We start from the raw sequence: 21,831 nt of genomic DNA, 5'->3' as shown, positions 1-21,831 counted from the left end.
ACCAGTGAAAATGTCGGGACAACACATTGTACAAATATTGAGTTTCTAGAGTGACAACACCCATTCTGAAATTCCCCAAATCGGACTATAACATTGAAAGGCCCCAGACACTAAACATGAGGATCTCAGTGCATGGGACCTATTTTTTATCGAAAATATACTTAAAGCTCTCAGATTTTCTAGAGAAATTCAATGGAAAACGGGGTTTTCTACAAGTGTGTCTCTGCGCCAACGGAATATATCGTTAAAATGTGGGATATCTTATCAAAATTAAGTGAACATATACCCCAAGCCACATTATATCCATAATATTGTTGCTTGGTGCAGAAATAGTTTAAATCGGTCCAGGAATTATCCCAGCCCCTCTATACGGAACTTAAAGCTCATGGTGGACTCAAAGCCAAAATAAAACTTTAATATCAATTTTACTTTAGCTATACAACACTATTAATTATTAATTAAGATCAACTTAAATAATTAATTTTAGGTATAACCCTAATAAAATAAAATAATATAAATATAAAACAAGTCTTTATGCCGAATATATGGGTCGATTTGTGCGTTATTTTAATAACAATATATTATATAAATAATTTACGAGAGTATAAAATATTCGGTTACATCCGAACTTAGCCCTTCCTTACTTGCTTTTCTTTCATTTATATCCCTGGGTATTGTTAGTTTCCACATTCCAACCACTGAGACACCATTTAAAGTTATTAATAGTAAGCTGGGTAGACATGTTGTAAATAACTTGCATACTTGTTAAATAAATAAAAATGTATAGCTGAATTTAGCAAAGTTTATAAGAAAATGTAAAAGATTTTTTACGTCTCTTAAATAACTGATATGTACCTTTTTTGCCATCTTTCGTTTGGTTTTGCTTTAACTCTTAATAAATAAACATACATTTGATATATATTTATACAAAAACGTATTAGTCAACTAAAATAATTAACGTAGCCATAATATTTACTATCCATTACATACTTTACTTGTTTGTTTATTTACTTTGTCGCTTACTTTTATGTCTCGTGTATTGAGTAATGCTGTGCTAAAATTTGATGATGCGCGGATAAATGACTTTTTTTAAATTTTATACGTTAGTATAAGTACAGTGAAAACTTGATAATAAAATCCGATTGAGCCAAAACTATTGATTTTTATTGTATTCATGTAAGTATTCGTATTTTAATAAATGCTTTACAAGCATTTAAAAGCGATTATGAATCCACATAGCAAGAGCGGTTACCACGCTTGACCAAATTGCTATTTGTGCATAATTATTTTCAAAAAATTAACCTAAAAGCTAAAATTAAGAGAAGCTCTAATTTCATGAATAGTCCAGATCTGGAACTCAATTAATTTTGATTTCTGCTACAATATCTCTCGTTGCAGAAAATATCTCAGCTACATAGGTAATGTAGTCAAAAGCTTCTCTACTAAAAGGACTATATTTTCTATAAAATGCATTGTCGAGAGAGATCAACAGTCTTATTCACAATTACAGATCGCTGCTAGTCGAGAGCCGCAAATACATTTTTGTGCGTGTTAACCAAAAATTTACAAACCTTAACCATTTTAAATTACTCTATGATCACTTAACGGTTGACGTGTGGACTAAGTATTAGTTTCCTGCAATTATCACCACTGCAACATATATATGCATGTATTATATATGCATTTCAATCATTGTTGTATTTTACAGTTTAGTTATTTAAACTTTTAACTTTGTGATATGGTGTTTCATGCCCAAGTCCAAGTCTATTTTTTAGCCGTATAATTGTGAAATTTATTTCTCACATTTTCTATTAAATGCCATATTGCAATTCTTTTGACCTTTTCAGTTAAATATTTGTCTGATTTTAATTTAATTCGCCAATCTTCCTTCCGCATTATTATTATTTTTTAACACTGTTTCTTTGCACGCGACTATATACATCAATGAACTGCTTTCAAAAATTTTGAGATAATATTTGTCCAGAAAGAAAAACTTAAACACAACAGGCAACAGGCTGGGAGGCTCCTGCTAAATAAAATAATTCATATATTGTCCTATTAACGAGTTGTGTTCAAAAATTATTGGCACTTACGCCAGCTCTATGTGTAGGATAGCCTTTGATTCTCTAAGCGTTTTCTCCTATAATTGTAAAACGATGGCCCTTTAAGATTCTCTCTTTAGTTTTGTAAATAGGAAAAAGTCACACTGTCATGTCTGACGAAAGTATTGTTTTTGGCCAAGAATTCCCGAAAAAGCAACGAAAATCGTCAAATTCATAAAGACAGGTCCACTGAATACATATAGCTGAAAATTGTATCGTACTTCAGGGGCATGTGTATCAACATAGTAAAAATATGTTGACAATTGGACTCTCCAAACCGGAAATTTAATTAAAATTTAAAATTTTTAAAATTCCGTTATTTTTTGAACACGCCTTGTATATATAGAAAAACTAAATTATTATGGCTTGTGTAGCAATAATAATTCTAAAAGAGTTAGATTTTCTTTCTATTCTCATTAAACATAGCATTATTTAATTCAGAAAATATTCCATCTAGCTTTTATTTAACAAATTTCTGCAATTTACTGCACCCACAACAATCGGCTAAACTATGAAGGCCGTGTACATGGCGTAATGTATTTCGAATATTTAAACCATACAGTAAATATACATCGAAAATATATATTATTCGAAGATGGCATACTGAATTAAATTCATATGTCATTATATACAAGTGTTCAAAATATATATACTTTTCAAAATTATAAGCTTCTTACAAAATCCATTAGAAGTTGATTAATTTTCATAATTTTGTCCTTCACAGTCACAGTTTGCCAGCACTTCCTACCCGGAATTCTGAAGTAAATACATCTCATGGTGTCGACGGTAGCATATAAATGATAACGCCCATCTCCGTATTACGTAATTATATTTATAATTTACTTATAGCTATTTACAAACATCAAAACTAATTAGATAAATTGCTACAAAACAATCATAATGTCTAGGTAGCGCAGTAATTTTTTCGTCAAGCGCGGGTCAAGCACCTTGTCAGCTCACCTTTGCCACAAACGTTTTGTACCCAATGTTTTGATCTTTGTGCGATGCCAAATTAAATAATTTAATTAATTATCCTACACAAAACACCGTTTTACCTAACCTCATACGCGTCTGTGCATGTGAGTCACTAAGGCGAGGCGAACGAACTGTGTAAGCGTGTGTAAAGCTTTTGAACTTTTAGATTCTTAATCTTCGACTATTTCCTTGATGTACATACATATATAGCAAGCTTAAAAATGTGTAGCAATATTAATACGGCAATAATATTACATACATGTTCCATATATATATATAAGTATATATGTAGAAAGGCAAGCTCTTCAATAATTAATTGAGCAATTTATTTGTAGCGCCAATATAATTTACCGGAACTAACATATTAATTTGCTCACATGGTGGGCGTTTCAGACTTCTGTCGATAATTAATAAAGGCATATTAGAGCTGACGTAGAATCACAATGGCAGTTTGTGTTAATAACATGTCGATCAAGTCGTTCAGTGTTATATAAACACTATAGAAATAATAATGAAGTAAGTTAAAATAATCGTACGACTTCCAATAAGTCTTATAGATAAACACTTTCATTTGAATGATATAAAATCAATGAAAACAACGCAATAATTATATCTTCTTTAAATAAAATATATTACTAGCCTTCGGCCTAGTGCTGCAGTGGCTAAGGAATAATTTAAATTGTATTATTAGAGGATCAGATTTTCTGACTCTGAATCCTTTAAAAAATATGTGTAAATGTTTTATCCTAGTGACGCTCTAAAATGTCGTAAATTATTAAACAATAAGTGGATAAGTTAAAATATTTCATTCCATTAATGTTTGGGAATGACTCTCATGTGAACCAGCTCCACAGATATCATATTATAATTTACAGAGGTACACTATTAGAATGAAAAGATTCCCTTTGAATTTCTTGAAAATATTTGAGAGATTTACCTATATTTTCGGTAAAAATTTTTCCATAGGCCATGATACCCCCATGTTCGGCAATTTCGCCCATTTTCCATTCGTAACATGAAGAATATTTATGCTTTAAATTTGGTTGAAATTGGTTGAGTAGTAAAAAATCTAAAATAATCACTAAAAAGAGCCCGTCACATGGGATGACCCCCTCTGGGGTGATCCTTTGTACACAATTTTATATAGCTTTATTTATGGCTTAGTTTAAGCATTTTTCGGTTAATGTCATGTTGTGGGTGTGACAATAGTCCGATTTCCCCCATTTACAATACAAACATTCTTATGTTGTCAAGGAACATGTATATCCAGCTTTATAAGGATATCTCAATTTTGCCCTCGGAACGACTCGGACGGATGGAAAGATATCCGAATTTTAATTCTACACCCTGATCTCTCTATATCCAACTCTTTCAATTTGAGGAATTTTTTTTATACTCTGTGCAAAATGTTGCGAGAGTAAAAAACTGGTACCGATAAGGTATACACTTGGTGCGCTGTTGGTCTGAGGAAGACCTACTCTTATAACAATAGAGTGAGACAGAATTCTCATTTGAAATTTTGCGTAAATATTTTTGAATAGCTTTATTAACAATTTATGGAATAAAAAATCGATTTTTAACCGTCTGATCCTATTTATCCTTTAAACTGAATAAATAGAAAATATCTCCATTTCCCTACCAAAAGGTTCACCTTGCCTGGATAAAGTTAGATTAGGTCTAATGATCTGCTTTAATTTATTACTATCTATTGATTTAAAAAGTGATTATTTCTGTTAAAGACGGTGCTGAGACACTTTGTGAAATGGTGAGATATATTGCTTTATGAAGATTCCTTAACCGCTATGATTGCAAATGAACTGCCTATGAACATCAATTAACTTCTTCAGAGAAGAATAGGGATCTAAATAGCGATTGAAGCTATAGTAGTATATCAATAAAAAATATAAAAAATTAATTACTTTCCAGAAGAGTGAAAACCATGCGCAATAATCTTTTAGTTTTTGTAATTTTCAGCTAAATTTCGTAGTCAATATTTATTACTCTGTTACAAAACTCCTAAAATCTTCGCAATTATTACACTTAATATTTTTCGTTGCATTGCCCCCTATACAAATTCTTCACTCCATCATATCTCAAACAACAAGCTGTGGTATGTCAATCATTAGTTTATAATAAACTCATATGTCTAATTAAGTCATGTAGCCATCAATTAATTTCAGATCATCAGATCACCGAAACGGCAGAAAACTATTAAAATTCATTACAAGCATTTACCCCGCTGACATTTAACCTTCTGTTGGCCAAGAAGACCTTTTCCATTTACAGCGCTCAAAGAGAAGAAAAGAACCATCTCATTTATTGCTGCGTCGCTGTTTGGCACGTTGATAAGAATCTTTTTAGCACTACATGAGCAGCATATGGATTCGAAGACCAAACAAGTTTGTTGCTTAAGTCTTTTGTGTCACATGTGAACGAGCTGAAAACTTAAAATGTTCGAGCAAATTTGGATGTGTAAAATGAAGGCATACAGCCACATTAAGAAAAGGTGTTAATTCAGTGATTTTTTCTGCATTTCATCCGCCGCAAATGTAAGCTACTGTAAAACCGCGGAAAACGTCACGGAGAGCAATTAATTCGATTTGGTTTCATTTGTGTATGTGTTTAAGTATGTAACACATCCACGGCATATGGGCCGGATAAGTGTAAGTGATACAATGGATGTTTATAAACGTATGAGTGTGCGCTTCGTAATGACATGGCAGTCCAACTGATTCTTTAATAAACGTATCAATTTTTATTTGTACTGGCAAATTGCTTCCTCATTCGGCGCACAAGCGCAGGCGAAGCAAAAGGCAAAACAAAAATGTTGAAGAAATAATAATGATTATGAAAAATAAATACACAATCGAAAATAAAAAAAATGTAAAAAACACACTTTGGGTTGCTGTCAGCGAGACAATGGCAATAAAAATGCTTGAGATTAATTTGCCACAAATTGCCGCCAATGGGCAATTGAAGCGGCTTGTCGAGCAAATGACCGACTGCGTTTAGACAAATTATGGAATTTGAAGTGCCCACATATGTGTGTGTGTGTGTATTCCTAAGAGGCTTCAGCGCTGTGTTTTGCTTTTTCGGTTTTTTCGCTCAAGAATAGCGTAAAGCGGAACAAATTAGAGGCTGTGAAGTGGGTTGTGGGCGTGCGGCATGCCACTTACCTTAATTATGCTACGCCCAACCAGCTTGTGTATGCAATGTTTATTGTTTTTGAACTTTTCGAAAATGTTTGTAAATCATTTGAAAATCCGTAACGAAATATTATTGCTGGAAGAACATTTTGTTACCTGAACTGTTGTGGCCTTTTACTAAATTTTTGTTTTTCGACTCTTGTTTGTACCGCGTTTGCTCTTAACGAAATTGTTTTTCTATTTTTATGCAATTGTGGCAAACATAATTAGAATGGCAATTTATTGCTGCTTCAAACTATTCACTTCATCAAACTATTTAAAATATGAAATAAAAATATTTACGCATACATTCTGATGGTACGACCCTGAAGTAAAATATTGTTATTTAATGTCGTGGCACTTAAATTTATATTTTTGAGTTATTTTTTATTTCCACTTTTGTGCTATATGCTCATTTGAGGAATTAAATTTGTAGACAATAATAGATACATATGTAAAGTTAAACAAAAAAGTTAAAGATATGTTCACAAATATAAGAGCATTGGCACTTGCGTTATCCAATGTTGATTTCAAACCATTCTGAAATCCACCTGAAGACACAAAAAATGTCACTCAAATCGGTCCAGCCGTTGAGGAGGAGTTCAGTGACATACATATGTACATACAACGAGATCTTTAATCTAGGTTTTGAAGCAATTGGGCACATTTTCATTGCCAAATTATCAGGTATAGTGAAGAATATAGCCAAAAGGAAGGTTCCTTCCAGACGAAAACTTCTACAATCATTGAAAGAGGTTATAGGAACCTATAGAGAATTTTATAAGCACATCTCAACATCATTTCAACTAAAGACTTCCGTTTTTCTCCCTGGCTTTGAATGCGGGTTCCAGCGTTTTTTTTTTATTTTCACTCAAACTTTAACCTTGTTTTTTTTTAACTGCGTTTCAAAGTCATTTGTCAGGATTTCTAGAGAATTATATATAATCTGAATGTACCAAATTTATTTGGCTGTGCGAAAATGCGTATTTTTTGTTTGAAATTGAGATGATTCTGCTTTTCCACAAGATCGCCGGAAATGATGTCACAGTGACAAAGTTTTTATTATTATTTTTTTTTTAAATGCAGTAATTATTTCATTTTTTATTTTAAAAAAATTATTGAAAATATACCGCTTTTCCGTTGATAGAATATTTTTCGAAACTTTATTACCATGCATTTATTACCTTAATGTGCCATGATCAGTATGGTTATTCTCGCGGGTTTCTATAACTAATTATGAAGCGAGCTCAAAAAGACCATTCAATGTAGCCGTCTGGTAAATATATGTATAGACAGTTTGACTACTAGATAATAGTTTGCTTAATAGTTGCAATATACACAGATAAGTCAATTTCTTGGCTACTACTTATTTCATAAACTAACTTTTGTAACATGCTAATTCAATTCCAAAAACTGCGACATGGTAGTCTTAGCTATAATACCTCTGGATTTCTGATTATCCAATCTCTGTGTCATATTCAGTATACCCTATAAATATCTACATAATATGATGCATCGGATTATGATTACTTGGTACCTATGACCTTAGATGGAATATAGTATTGGATTTGATTATGCTTCACTTATTATAATTTTTTTAAGAATGATACTGGGTTTACGAAAACCTTTATGAGTTTTGACATTATTTCATGAATATAACTCATATCCCACAGCATTTTATGATGGACAATATCTTAATTATTCATTGTATTACACTCATTTTTAAGGTGAAAAATACACAACCGGCTTCATAAGACATTAATTGTCACATTTACCATGTCGTCTGAACAGATGGTGATTTTTCACATGCTCTTTCAAAAAGACGTATCTATTTATGTGAAAGACTAATCGCTTAGTTGCGCGTGATTTGCAGACACTATCGAAAAATTACACTAATTTGCGCCACAAATCACTAGCACCACGAAAACAAAGACGTGAAGCGTAAACAATCTGCAACCTACATAAAGAGTATATCGATGTGCATGCATATCCTAAGTCAAAAGCACAAAAAAATCCAATGCCCATCATTCAAAGTTCAAACGGTAAAACGACAGATATTCATTGGTAATTTGTGAAACAGATTGCATTTGACGGCGCAACCAACGCAGCGAGGCTTAGAAGTGAATCAGTTTCAAAGTAGGGAGTACAATGTGTAGCCAGTTGCAATTCATGTGCATGAAATTGATTTAAAGCTAAGTTAATTTCGTGGATGTCAACGTACTGACAAGTTCAATAACGCATTCAACCGCGTGATTAACGTTTGTTTTGGTATCAATGTAAAATACAGGGTAGGTGACTGAATGGGAAACGCAAGCAGCGGTACTTGTAGAAATATGGATTAGTGGTATCTCAGTGCTATGATTCAGGCCTCTTACTTTTCTAAATCAATTTGATGTCTTTTGGATAAGACTCTCTCTGTTAATGCAACTTTCACTTCATAAAAATTGATCTTATTTAGCACACTATCTTTACATACATCAACGTTGTGTCAGCGACACCCTGTATTTTCAATTTCAACAGTAGCAGGTGCATCATTCACTTTAATTTGCTCCAATTAACGCAACAATTTTGTACTTATATGACTATGTATGTGCACTGTATAAAGCAAACGCCATATGATGAGTCTAAACAATAATACACACTTTTATACACATCGTTAATGCTGTCGTTTCACCGCAAATATTTATATAATAAGTTAAAAACATATATGTATCTGCACCAAAGTGCAGCATCATTCTGCTTATACCCTTATTTGTATCTGTTAGCAAACGGTTAGCAAAATCGACTGCTCATCAACGATCACATTAAAAACGGAAAATAAGAGCATTACCGCATAAAATCGGATGCACAGATGCACCTAATTACGATCGCAATTGAGACACTTTATTTATGTAGTCACACGAGTGCTAACGACGGCTAGTAAAGGCATTGACTACAACAATGAACGATGCTCATATTTCTGGCAATCAATTACAGTCAGCTATGACTTTGTCTTAAACATCGTCGTACCATTAAGTGAACGTCTTTTTGTGTCATGAGATTATAAAGAATTGTTGAAGAGTATTCTTATATGTACGTATATGTATAAATAGTAGCATTCAAAAGTGCGGTAAGTGAAGCTCTTTCTGTGAAGCTAATTTTGAGCAATAAGATTGGGCTATAATGTCGCACATTGTTCTAATAATTTAAGATTGCTCAAAATGTCAGTGGTACAATTTAGAAGTGTTTAGAATGAATACATGCACCTTAATTCTAGTAGCGCAAGATATTGGTCATTAAGAAACCATCTATTCTTAGGACCTTAGTTAAACTCACATATTAGAATTTCCTGATTTTAAGTTATAGAATGCAGATATTTTCTAAATTGGCAGTAAACACGATACTATCCGCAATGTTAGAGGCGAGTTACTTGCAAGGATAATAGCTGATATGTTTTGGAGGAATAAATCATCTGGAGAGAAACTGTCAAGGCAACTGTCAAAACCAAAATAAATAAGTCTGATTAACTTTTATGTTCAGTATACTTTGGCTTTATTATCAAAACAATGGCTTACTCCGGAACAATGTTTAAAAATATTTCCTCAATCGCATTCTGTGCGGCAAACTTATGATCACTTTAGCAATGTACCACATTTCTGTCTTATAGTGTGCGAATAATTGTGATCGCCTCCATGCTTTTCGAAAAAGTGCCTGTCTACAATTTTCAGAAATTGAATCGTTGATGATCACTAGATTGCAAATAGTTCCAAGTTTTTTGGTAAATTTTTTCGTGTACAACAAGACAAAAGCATCACTTTGGAGGAACCGAATCAGATCCAGATATAAAAATGGAATGGAGGGCAATATGGATACATGTCTGAAATACTAGATACTACTATGTGCTATCTTATTCATTGTTCCCTATTTTATTTGGAACAAAAATTCTATAAACTCTTATAATTACCGATAATATATCTGTTGTTTTTTACTGTTATTCTTACATTATATATATATATTTGGCGTAGGAACCGCTTTAAGCGATTATAGCCGAATCCACCAGAGCGCGCACTCATTCCTCCTTTTTGCTTTTTGGCGCCAACTGGAAACACCAAGTGAAGCCAGGTCACTTTGCACTTGGTCTTTCCACCGGAGTGGAGGTCGTCCTCTTCTGCGGCTTCCTCCAGCGGGTACTGCATCGAATACTTTCAGAGCTGGAGTGTTTTCTTCCATCCGTACAACATGACCTAGCCAGCGTAGCCGCTGTCTTTTTATTCGCTGAACTATGTCAATGTCGTCGTATAAATCGTACAGCTCATCGTTCCATCGTCTGCGGTATTCGCCGTTGCCAATGTTTAGAGGACCATAAATCTTGCGCAAAACCTTTCTCTCGAAAACCCCAAGAGTCGTCTCATCGGATGTTGTCATCGTCCACGCTTCAGCGCTATACATCAGGACGGGAATAATGAGCGACTTATAGAGTTTGATTTTGGTTCGTCGAGAGAGGATTTTACTTTTCAATTGCCTACTCAGTCCAAAGTAGCACCTGTTGGCAAGAGTGATTCTGCGTTGGATTTCAAGGCTGACATTGTTGGTGTTGTTAATGCTGGTTCCCAGATAAACGAAATTATCTACAACTTCAAAGTTATGACTGTCAACAGTGACGTGGAGCCAAGACGCGAGTGCCCTGACTGTTTGTTTGATGACAGGAGATATTTCGTCTTGTCCTCATTCACCACCAGACCCATACGCTTCGCTGCTTTATCTAGTCTGGAAAACGCAGAACAAACGGCGCGGTTGTTGCTTCCGATGATATCAATATCATCGGCATACGCCAGGAGCTGTACACTCTTGTAGAAGATTGTACCCTCTCTATTTAGTTCTACAGCTCGTATTATTTTTTTCCAGCAATAGATTGAAGAAGTCGCACGATAGTGAGTCACCCTGTCTGAAGCCTCGTTTGGTATCGAACGGATCGGAGAGGTCCTTCCCGATCCTGACGGAGTTTTGGTGTTGCTCAACGTCAGCTTACAACCGTCAGCAACCGTATTAGTTTTGCAGGGATACCAAATTCAGACATCGCGGCATAAAGGCAGCTCCTTTTCGTGCTATCGAAGGCAGCTTTAAAATCGATAAAAAGATGGTGAGTATCGATTCTTCTCTCTCGGGTCTTTTCCAAGATTTGGCGCATGGTGAATATCTGGTCCATGGTGGATTTTCCAGGTCTAAAGCCACACTGATAAGGTCCAATCAGTTTGTTGACGGCGGGCTTTAGTCTTTCACACAATACGCTCGACTAAACCTTATACGCGATATTGAGGAGACTTATACCACGGAAGTTGGCGCAGATTGTGGGGTCTCCCTTCTTATGGATTGGGCAGAGCACACTAAGATTCCAATCATCAGGCATGCTTTCTTCCGACCATATTCTACAAAGAAGCTGATGCATGCACCTTATCAGTTCTTCGCCGCCGTATTTGAATAGCTCGGCCGGTAATCCATCGGCCCCCGCCGCTTTGTTGTTCTTCAAGCGGGTAATTGCTATTCGAATTTCTTCATGGTCGGGTAATGGAACATCTATTCCATCGTCATCGATTGGGGAATCGGGTTCGCCATCTCCTGGTGTTGTACTTTCACTGCCATTGAGAAGGTCGGAGAAGTGTTCCCTCCATAATCCCAGTGTACATCCGTTACCAATTTACTTTCTCGGTCCCTACATGATAATGCTCCGGTCTTGAAACCTTCTGTTAATCGCCTCATCTTTTCATAAAATTTTCGAGCATTACCCATGTCGGCCAGCTTTTCAAGCTTTTCATACTCACGCATTTCGGCCTCTTTCTTTTTACGTCTGCAAATCCGTCTCGCTTCCCTCTTCAGTTCTCGATATCTATCCCACCCCGAACGTGTTGTGGTCGATCGCAACGTTGCGAGGTAGGCAGTCTGTTTTCTCTCCACTGCGGAACGACAATTCTCATCGTACCAACTGGTTTTTTGGCGTTGCCGGAGACCAATTGTTTCGGCTGCAGCGGTATACAATGAGTTTGAGATGCCGTTCCACAGCTCCCTTATATCGAGATGCTGATGAGTGCTCTCAGAGAGCAGAAGTGCAAGTCGAGTAGAAAATCGTTCGGCTGTCGGTTGTGATTGCAGCTTTTCGACGTCGAACCTTCCTTGTGTTTGTTGACGGGCGTTCTTTGCTGCACAGAGGCGAGTGCGTATCTTTGCTGCTACTAGATAATGGTCCGAGTCAATGTTTGGTCCTCGGAGCGTACGCACGTCTAAAACACTGGAGACATGTCTTCCGTCTATCACAACGTGATCGATTTGATTGCGCGTGTTTCGATCAGGGGACAGTCACGTTGCTTGATGAATTTTTTTATGCTGGAATCTGGTACTACAGACAACCATATTTCGGGCCCCAGATAAGTCGATCAGCCTCAGGCCGTTTGGCGATGTTTCGTCATGGAGGCTGAATTTTCCGACTATTGTGCCAAAGACACCTTCTTTACCCACCCTGGCGTTAAAATCGCCAAGCACGATTTTGACATCGTGGCGGGGGCAGCGCTCATAGGTGCGTTCTAGGCGCTCATAGAAAGCATCTTAGGTCACATCGTCCTTCTCTTCCGTTGGGGCGTGGGCGCAAATCAGCGATATGTTGAAGAACCTCGCTTTGATGCGGATTGTGGCAAGACGTTCATCCACCGGGGTGAATGCCAGGACTCGGCGACGTAGTCTCTCTCCCACCACAAATCCAACACCGAATTTGCGCTCCTTTATATGGCCGCTGTAGTAGATGTCACAAGGACCCACCTTCTTCCGTCCTTGTCCCGTCCATCGCACTTCTTGGACGGCGGTGATGTCAGCCTTTAGTTGTATGAGGACATCAACCAGCTGGGCAGAGGCACCTTCCTAATTAAGAGTCCGGACATTCCAGGTGCATGCCCTCAAATCATGATCCTTAGTACGTTTGCAGGGGTCGTCATCAAAAGGGGGGTTTCTCATCCGAGGCTCGGTGTTTGTTTTCATTGCGGAGATTTTTTTTTTGTGGTGGGTCCCAAGCCCTACGCACAACCGTACAAGCGGGCTTCGCCTTCTCACTTTAGCTCGCCTCCAAACGGATGTCTGTTAGCTACCCAGGGGATACTTGGTCTAAAACCGGAAGTCGTGAGCTGCTTGAGTCATATGCAAAAGAATCGTTCCTGGCCACTCCCAAGTGAATGGCAATCAGAAACTTTCCTCACTTGCGTGAACTTCTACATATGACCCCATCCCCCATTACATTAATAATGGTAAAAGTCATCTGTCTGGCCTTCGAAAATATGAGACCCCTATGGAGTGTAATCAAAATTAAGAAGCAAGCCTCAAGCACTGTACTTATTTTGCTGAAAATTTGGAAAATAACCCTATCAACTGTTCTACAAAAAATACAATGGACCTTTCCAAATAACGACATTTAATGTACTCTGTACTTTGTATCTAAAAAGACTGTAGACTCTAGACGTTAAAAGGAATTTTTTTTTTTTGTAAATCCAAAGATACTCATTGGCGAATGTAACATACTTTCTAAACTGTCATAATTTTATGTGATTTCAGTAATGACATTACAAGAAAATGAAAAACGCATTTTCAGGATAATTTTAAAGATCTAAAGCTAATATATATGTAGGTCACTAGTCACTAAGGAATGACAGTAAACTATGTTCGATAATACATATAAAATTTCTGCACATGCAGAGCCGCCGCGATTACCAACAACGTCAAAGTCAAACGCACCTCTGAAGAGCAACAACTTTTGGCAAAACTTGAATCCACGGTGACACAGTGACTCCACTTGTTTCTGTTATAGAAATAGAATGTTATTACTGTTTTATTATACTACAACAATATGTGCATAAATGTAAGGTATTTGAGCATCTCAAAGGAGACCGTCCTGTCGCCAATAGCCTGCACACTTACCATTTTATGGCTGTCGCTAGTCAACGTGTGGGCCAAATGCTTGCATAGCTTTGCAAATCGAATATTTGCATAAGAGGATAAAATGAACAAAATATTCGGTGCATTTTAAAACGGACAAGCAGCAGTTTGTGACAGAGAGAATTACTGGTAACCAAAACAATCTCGAGGTTTATTATCATTTATTACATAATATGAGCCGAGAATTAATAAAATACGAGTTCAAATTACTTGTAATACAATATTTTTCCCAATATTTCACATACCCAAATTCAATTACTTACATGCTTCATTCGTTTATGTAGTTCAGTTAACTATGGAATGAATACCCAGAGGAATATGTAAGATTTTTCATTTCCCAGCACTTATACACTGATTATATGTACTCATAAGTGGTCCGTTGTTCGCCATTCCGTACTTTTCTTATTTATTAGTAATTTGATCTTAACTACTCAACTACAAAAAATGTCTTACTTTTTCTACGTCCACCGAGTTTTAGTGAAAACATTGATCCACCGCTTTTTTGTACATTTCTGATATTTCTCACTTGTTTGCACTTTAAGTTTTTATTTAAATTTTAGTGCCGTGTATAATTGGCATTTAAATGCATTTGGTTATGGATAGACCATAACATTTATTACGACTTTGTAGATGTGCTAATATTGCACGGATATTGTGTGAGAATTTTGAAGAAAAAATTGTTTTTATTTATCTTTTATTGCTTGCTTACCATACAAACTTGCTTTTGTAAAAAACACGAAAAGTTTAGAGTAATATTATTACTTTTAATTTTTATTTATGTATATATGTTAATATATACACATAAATATATATATATATAAATATTTTTTATATATTATATCGAAATTTTTTATATAGAAGATAATATTTTAGATTATTTGAAAAATATTGGTTGCATCAATTTCCAATGCCTTTAAGAAAGTCATCCCATGTGATGGACTCAAAAAAAGAAGTTAGAAGAAGGGATTTTTCGCAGCGCCGTATTGGCAGCTGGAACTTTTTTCTCAAAACTGTGGTTTTCCAACTCCCTCCATCGTATCTAGAAAACGGCTTGACCGGATGACTTGAAATTTGTAGGGTACACTCAGCACATGTAAACCCATGAAATGGACTATTATCAAACAAAAAATTTCTAAAATTTTACTGAAAATTCGCAAAAAAAATAGCCAATCAGCCAGAATCGTGGAGAAAGTGCGAGTCCATTTTTTCGAGGCGGGGTTGTTCAGAACGCTGTAACTCATGATACTCATGATACAATATTTTTCGCTTAAAATTTTTACTTATACTGTCAAAGTCCCATGTGATAAATGATAATAAACTAAATCTAAAAAATCCCTAAAAGCAGAAAATCACATATTTTTATACTTTAATAATTTATCAAAAATATAGTAGTAGTAATTGGATTGGGAATCTATCTCTCATTTGTGGATCTTGGAATTTGCTAGTGAGCAAAAAATAAATTTCATATTTTTTATCGATTTATTCACTGCGATAGTAGCCACTTCATATAAATCTAATTAGCAAAATACATACATATGTATATTATTTTCACAAATAACTCGTTTCAAAACTTTTCAATGAATTATAATTGAATTTTTAAATAATAGAATTTAATGCTACATAGACATTTGAACAATTGTAATTTGTTGTTTTCAAAGCAATCTTTCTGCCGATGTATGAATATGTAAAATAAATGAATACATTAGTCACTAACAGCGTTGCCGTTTTGATACAATTGTATCTTTTTTGATACTTTTTTTTCTAAATTGTGTGGTTTGATACTTTTTTGTTCACAAACGGCCTATTTTGATACTTTTCTGCTGATAGAATTTAATTTTTTGAAACTATGAAAATGTTAAACTAAAAACAAACCTATTGTATCTGGATAGTATTAAAAAGTTGTGGGAATGTAGGCCAATTAAAAAACCCAGAAAAATATAAACTGGACTTTGCCTTATAACTCTGTGGCTGCTGAACTGGATTTTTTTAGATTTAAGGGGAATTGTGAGTCGAAAATGGACTTCTTTTGAAAATTAGTTCTGAACTGAAAAGTCACCAATAAGGTTTCTATTATTTTTTTTAGAGTTTATTGTTAATCATAATACAGGAAAAATTTGAAAAATTTTTATTATGACTTTAAGTTTTCGTTCCATGAGCAAACTGTTGTGAAATAAATTTAAATTTCAAAAAAATTATGCTATTTGTAAAAAAATACTTGAGTGTCTTAACTTAACCGCTGATGTGGAAGATCCCGATGATTTCGTTGCTGAATTTAGAATGTGGAAAAGGTTAAAAATATTTTCTTCAGATTATATTTTCTAACTAAAATTTTGAATATATTTTCAGGAACTGGTTTAATCAAACAAAGAGATCCAAAACTTTTTTAGACGCGTTGAATTGTTGCGATGCAAAAATTTTCAAAACAGTGCATCGTTTTTTAAAGATTGGAGCAATAATCCCTATATCTGTCGCTTCAAGTGAACGCTCGTTTTCCTCACTTCGCAGGCTTAAAACATATTTAAGAAATAAAACTGGAGAAGCACGCCTGAACGGAATGGCTCTCTTGAATATCCATAGAGATATAGACGTGACGGAAGAAGAGATTTTAAATGTTATGGCCCAAATTAAAAGAAGATTAGACTTCAATTTCTGAATAAAATAATGAAACATTGTCTTTTGACCTAAATACTCCCCCCCCCCCCAAATTTTTTTCCTGCGTTCGCCACTGAACTGCGACAAAATATTTTACGTAGTAGAAGCTTTAAACCTCCTTAAAAAAATCGACTCTTATAACCACCTAACTACATACTAATAATAATAAATATTAAATACAGTGGAACAGTAGAACACCATAATCCACAAAAAAAGTTTGAGTTAGAGAGCCTTCGACTTATAGAAACTTTCATTAAAACATAAATTTTTCAAAAAGTTGTAAAATATTGATTTACTCACAGTTTTAGTTATTTATTTAGTTTTATTTAAATACATTAAAACATATGTATATTCTTTGAGTTATGGAAGGAAATTTGTATGAAATTTGATTTCTAAACGCTATTGATAATTCAAAAGTTCAAGTTATGGAGATGTTCGACTAATAGAAGTTCGAGTTATGGAAGTTCCACTGTACTTAAATACTTAATAAATACAAATAAACTATTACATAGCTTTATTTTCAAATATTACTTACAAATATTATAAATAATAGCTTGTCATTGCAAACTCTGAAATATTCTTCACTCAGTGCAACCATTTGACAGCTTGAAACAAACGCTGCTGATGGCTACTGAGGCAGCACACGCTCTTGTCAACCCGTATTTAATGCACATGCATTCTATATAAACATATATATACAGCAAACGCTACGTTTACTTTTGTGTGAGTGATGGTGATGAAGTGAAAAATTTTTCACAAATCTGCGGTTAGCCGCTTAAGTATCACTCTTTGCTGAATTGAAGAGGGACTGCACGCACTGCGCTGTATCGAGTGGCTACTGGGGGTATTGAACCGTGTTTTGAACTGGATAAAATATAGAAAATAATTAAATCTTTTCAGTTTTACAATTTACTTATCTAGTGGAGATGTGAATTTTTCAAGTTCTTAAAATAATTCTTTAAGAACACACCACTGTGCACAGGCCAAAAATCAAAAAATCCATCTAGGCAAAATGTTTACAGATGTCCTCTAAATTGTCCAAACTTCCTATTTGCAAACAGGGTTTTCCTAAAAATCTAACGGTACTTTCTAAAAATATAATTAAATGTATAAACACCTATATTTTTTTAAAGCACATTAGAAATTTTGTTAAAAATTTCGCAGCAACAACGAACTTCAATTAGTTCTGGTAATTGTTCAGGTTAACGAACCAAGATTATTTAATAATGGATAATGATAATGGGTTTTGAAGTTAAAGGTATTTATTTTAACTTGTGAAATTAATTAAGACTAACGTGATTTGTGTTTTTAGTGAAATAAGTGTTTTATATCACCCATTTTTTTGTACCTTTTTTGTGCAATTCAATTTGTTTACATAAAGATTTAATTGTGTTCCCCCACTACTAGAGGAGACAGTATAAGTTTTTGTTCTAATTATAATGGCTGTAGAATGGCAGTGAAAAAATTAACTGTATTAAATTGGTTGATAATTTGCTTTTTTCCTACATGATTTGTTTATATGATGTTATTCTTATAGGTTGAATGTGAGGATTGGATGGTGAAACTATAACGGCAAATCATGTTCAGCTTGTTTATCGCTTTCTTAAATTATTTTACAAAGCCTGACCATGAGTAGTATTTTGGCGCATCATCGTCATACAAGTGCAATTACTGTGCTATCTGAGCTATAGGATCTAGTAGTCCGACGCGGCCAATTTTTTGTCTATATATTTAAAATGTTTTTCTAGATTTTTGGTGAATATTTCATAGCGATATCTCAACGGGAAGTATTTATGACCGCGCCTTCACACAAGCCGAACCACTGTGCTGTGCCTCGGTGTGCGAGCATCTGCATTTAAATGCATATTTTTTAAGCTCTCATACTTCTTTTAGCAATGTATTCACTCAAGTTGTCAGGCTCAAACGTTTGGCAGTTGCTAAGGCGTTGTGTGACAACGTGACAAGTGTCTTTGCGCATCAGTTCAGCGTTGTGGCTTTCATTTGTTATATGGTGTTTACATAATCACAGTAGCAAACGTCCACACTTTAAAACTTCGACAAACTATTAATATGCACAAAATAAATAATGATTAAAGATGCTTAAGAGGATTCGCAAATCATATTTATCAACATTATATCTGCATCATTTAATTGGAAGTGGCAAAAAATCGTACTTTCAACTTTAAATTTTTCGATTAATAGTATTTAACTTTATTCGTGTGCGAATTGATATAGACTTGATTACTACGCGCTACGTCATACTTGGCTGCATTAAAATCATTTTTTGTCCAGGTGGACAGGGATCGATGCAATAGCCTATCAGCTCTTCTTCGCAGTGAGCCCGCATAGTATTAGGGAGGAGTTTCGCAAAGAAGGGATAGATACCGTTTAGCCTGTGTTAAACAATCTATTACATTACCGAACAAACAAATAATGAATCTCTCAAGAGACAAAGCTGGTTTGCCGAAGACTTATACTGGTCTAATGGGCTGCGACCGGAAACAATACAGCATACATACACAAATACAGTTTTTTTATTGGTTTATTCTGAAAATTTTATCTAAACATGTTCCAAAATTATTTCGTATTACTCTCGTTTGGCTACAGAATCTTCTGTCATATACATTATCGGCCGCACTTCAAGTTTAGGCTTTTGCCAGTTTTATGATATTCATTTTGTTGTTCAGTGTCCAAATTCACAAAACTCTTTGCAGATGTCATCGATCACACTGCGTTTAATCCGTTTCAATGACATGCGTTGCTTTTTGGACTCCATCATGTATGAAATGAGTGAATGCACGCAATCGAAGTAAAGCAGACCTGCGGTGCCCTCATTCAAATCCAGATACCGGAAGCGATTCACGTTGCATGTACAACCATCATATATGAAATATATTTTGTTATTCTCATCGTGTGCGCGAAAAATCACATAATTGCCCCAAGGCGTCATGATGAAAACGCGATCGGCACAGCGCATCCCCGCGCGCACGAGTTTACAAAGACTCTCATAACTACCGCTCTCCGAGCCAACGACCGCCATGCGTTCAGGTTCGTCCAAAATTCCTGGATAGTGGTTTGGTCTGCACGCCACAGCTCCTTTGCAGCAAGCGTCCTCTGTGTAACGACACGGATCATCAGATCTTATCTTGTCATTGCATTTAGGTTCCGGTGGTGGTGGTGGCGGTGTTATGGGTTCCGGTTCAGCACGAATCATGGCCGATGCCGCTTTCGATTGACGAACTGACATTTTGCTCTTCTTTCGTTTGTCCTTTCCCTTGCCCTTTTTTCCTTTCCCTACGGAGGCAGCTTCACTTAAAGCACTTTTGCGGCCTTTTTTTCCTTTCTTGCCCTTTTTTCCACCATCAGCTGGTTCATCTTTACCCTTCTTATCCTTTTTGCCTTTCTTAGCCATAATGATAGTGGAGTAGAGCGTGCACTTTTAAAATTTTAAATTTTGTTAATTTTCATTTATTTCAAACTATTGCTTTTTGTTTATATAATTTTGATTAAAAAATGTAACAATGTACTGAAATATTTTTAAAAGTTTGAAATGTTGGAACGACTTTTTTTCAATGTAAAGTTCAGTAAGCAATGCATGCTAATGGAGACAAAAAGCAGCTTATAAATTTTTGCAAATTCATATTTTGATAGAAAAAATATAAAAGGAAAATAATGGATTTTATAGACTCAAATGGAATTAATTTTAACGATGTACAAATGAATACATGAATGTACATATCTTTCAACTTTAATATTATTTGATCTTAAGATGTCCTTTTTGCATAAGCAAAGAAGTTGTCTGGTCCTAACAAAGATAAAGCACTTTTTAAGACTAACTACTGCATCTACCAAGTCACACTCATAAAAAAGAAGAACCTGTTGTATAGATATTATCTTAAAGGATATTTCTTGAATTATTGATCTAAACTAACTTTCTATAAAATATCGGAGAGATTTGCCGATATTTCCGGTAAAAAATTTAACATAGATACTGAGATACTCAGGTTCGATATATGGGGCCTTGTAATGTTATAGTCCGATTTCAACAAATTTTAAATGGGCGATGCCACTCCTGCAATGGTTTATTTGTACAAAGTTATATTCCGAATGAGAAGTTTTTATGAGAAGTAGTTGTTTGTTAATAGTAATAATTACAAGTAAGGAAAGGCTAAGTTCACGTGCAACCGAACATTTTATACTCTTGCAATTTATTGCTATATTTTTATTGAGATAACACACAATTTTAATATATTCGGCATAAAGTCCAATAGAAAAACGAAAATCATCACATATAGTATATAGGCTGAGGTAATTATGACCTGATTTTAACCATTTCTGGTACAAAGACACACTATTAGAAGAAAACGATTTCCTCTGAATTAAATTAAGATATCTGAGAGATTTACCGATATTTTCGGTGAAATATTACCCTAAGGCACTAAGTTCTTCATATTCGATATCCGGGGCGTTGAAGAGTTATAGTCCGATTTCGATCGATTTCAAAGATCATATTCAGTATTTGGGTAAAGTTTTATTCCACTATATATTATAAAGTGAAGGAATAAGATGGAGCTCAAAATTGAGTTATATGGAAAGTAGTCGTGATTGGGAACCGATTTCGCCTATTTTATACTCATGTTATCAGGGTGTAAGACATCAAGAAAATCAGGGTGTAAGACAAGTATTATATACCGAATTGAAATCTGTCGAGTAGTTCCTGAGATATGGTTTTTGACCCATAAGTGGGCGATGCCACGTCCATTTTCCATTTTGTAAAAAAATCTGAGTGCAGCTTCTTTCTTCTGTAAAATTCAATGTTTCTGACGTTTTTTGTTAGTGCGTTAACGCACTTTTAATAATTTTCAACCTAATCTTTGTATGGGAGGTGGACGTGGTTATTATCCGATTTCAACTATTTTCATGGTGTGTGGTGGGGTAAGAGAACCGACTGCAGAAAGTTTGGTTTA

The 21,831-nt window shown here is 35.0% G+C and overlaps 1 protein-coding gene across 1 annotated transcript; it reads right to left on the bottom strand.

Annotated features, from left to right (window-relative positions):
- Positions 1-19,388: 19,388 nt before the first annotated feature.
- LOC105216457 (uncharacterized) lies at positions 19,389-20,420 on the bottom strand. The gene has a single exon (XM_011190949.3). The coding sequence runs from the start codon at positions 20,274-20,276 to the stop codon at positions 19,548-19,550; it is 729 nt and encodes a 242-aa protein (XP_011189251.2). The 5' UTR covers positions 20,277-20,420; the 3' UTR covers positions 19,389-19,547.
- Between the last annotated feature and the right edge of the window lie 1,411 nt (positions 20,421-21,831).

The sequence above is a fragment of the Zeugodacus cucurbitae genome, chromosome 5 (genome assembly GCF_028554725.1).
Source record: "Zeugodacus cucurbitae isolate PBARC_wt_2022May chromosome 5, idZeuCucr1.2, whole genome shotgun sequence".
In the NCBI taxonomy this organism is placed as follows: domain Eukaryota; kingdom Metazoa; phylum Arthropoda; class Insecta; order Diptera; family Tephritidae; genus Zeugodacus; species Zeugodacus cucurbitae.
This window is presented reverse-complemented; position numbering and strand designations above follow the sequence as displayed.

Bases quoted from the DNA above. Each gene is read 5' to 3' on its own strand.
- LOC105216457 (XM_011190949.3), bottom strand. From the start codon at position 20,276: ATGGCTAAGAAAGGCAAAAAGGATAAGAAGGGTAAAGATGAACCAGCT.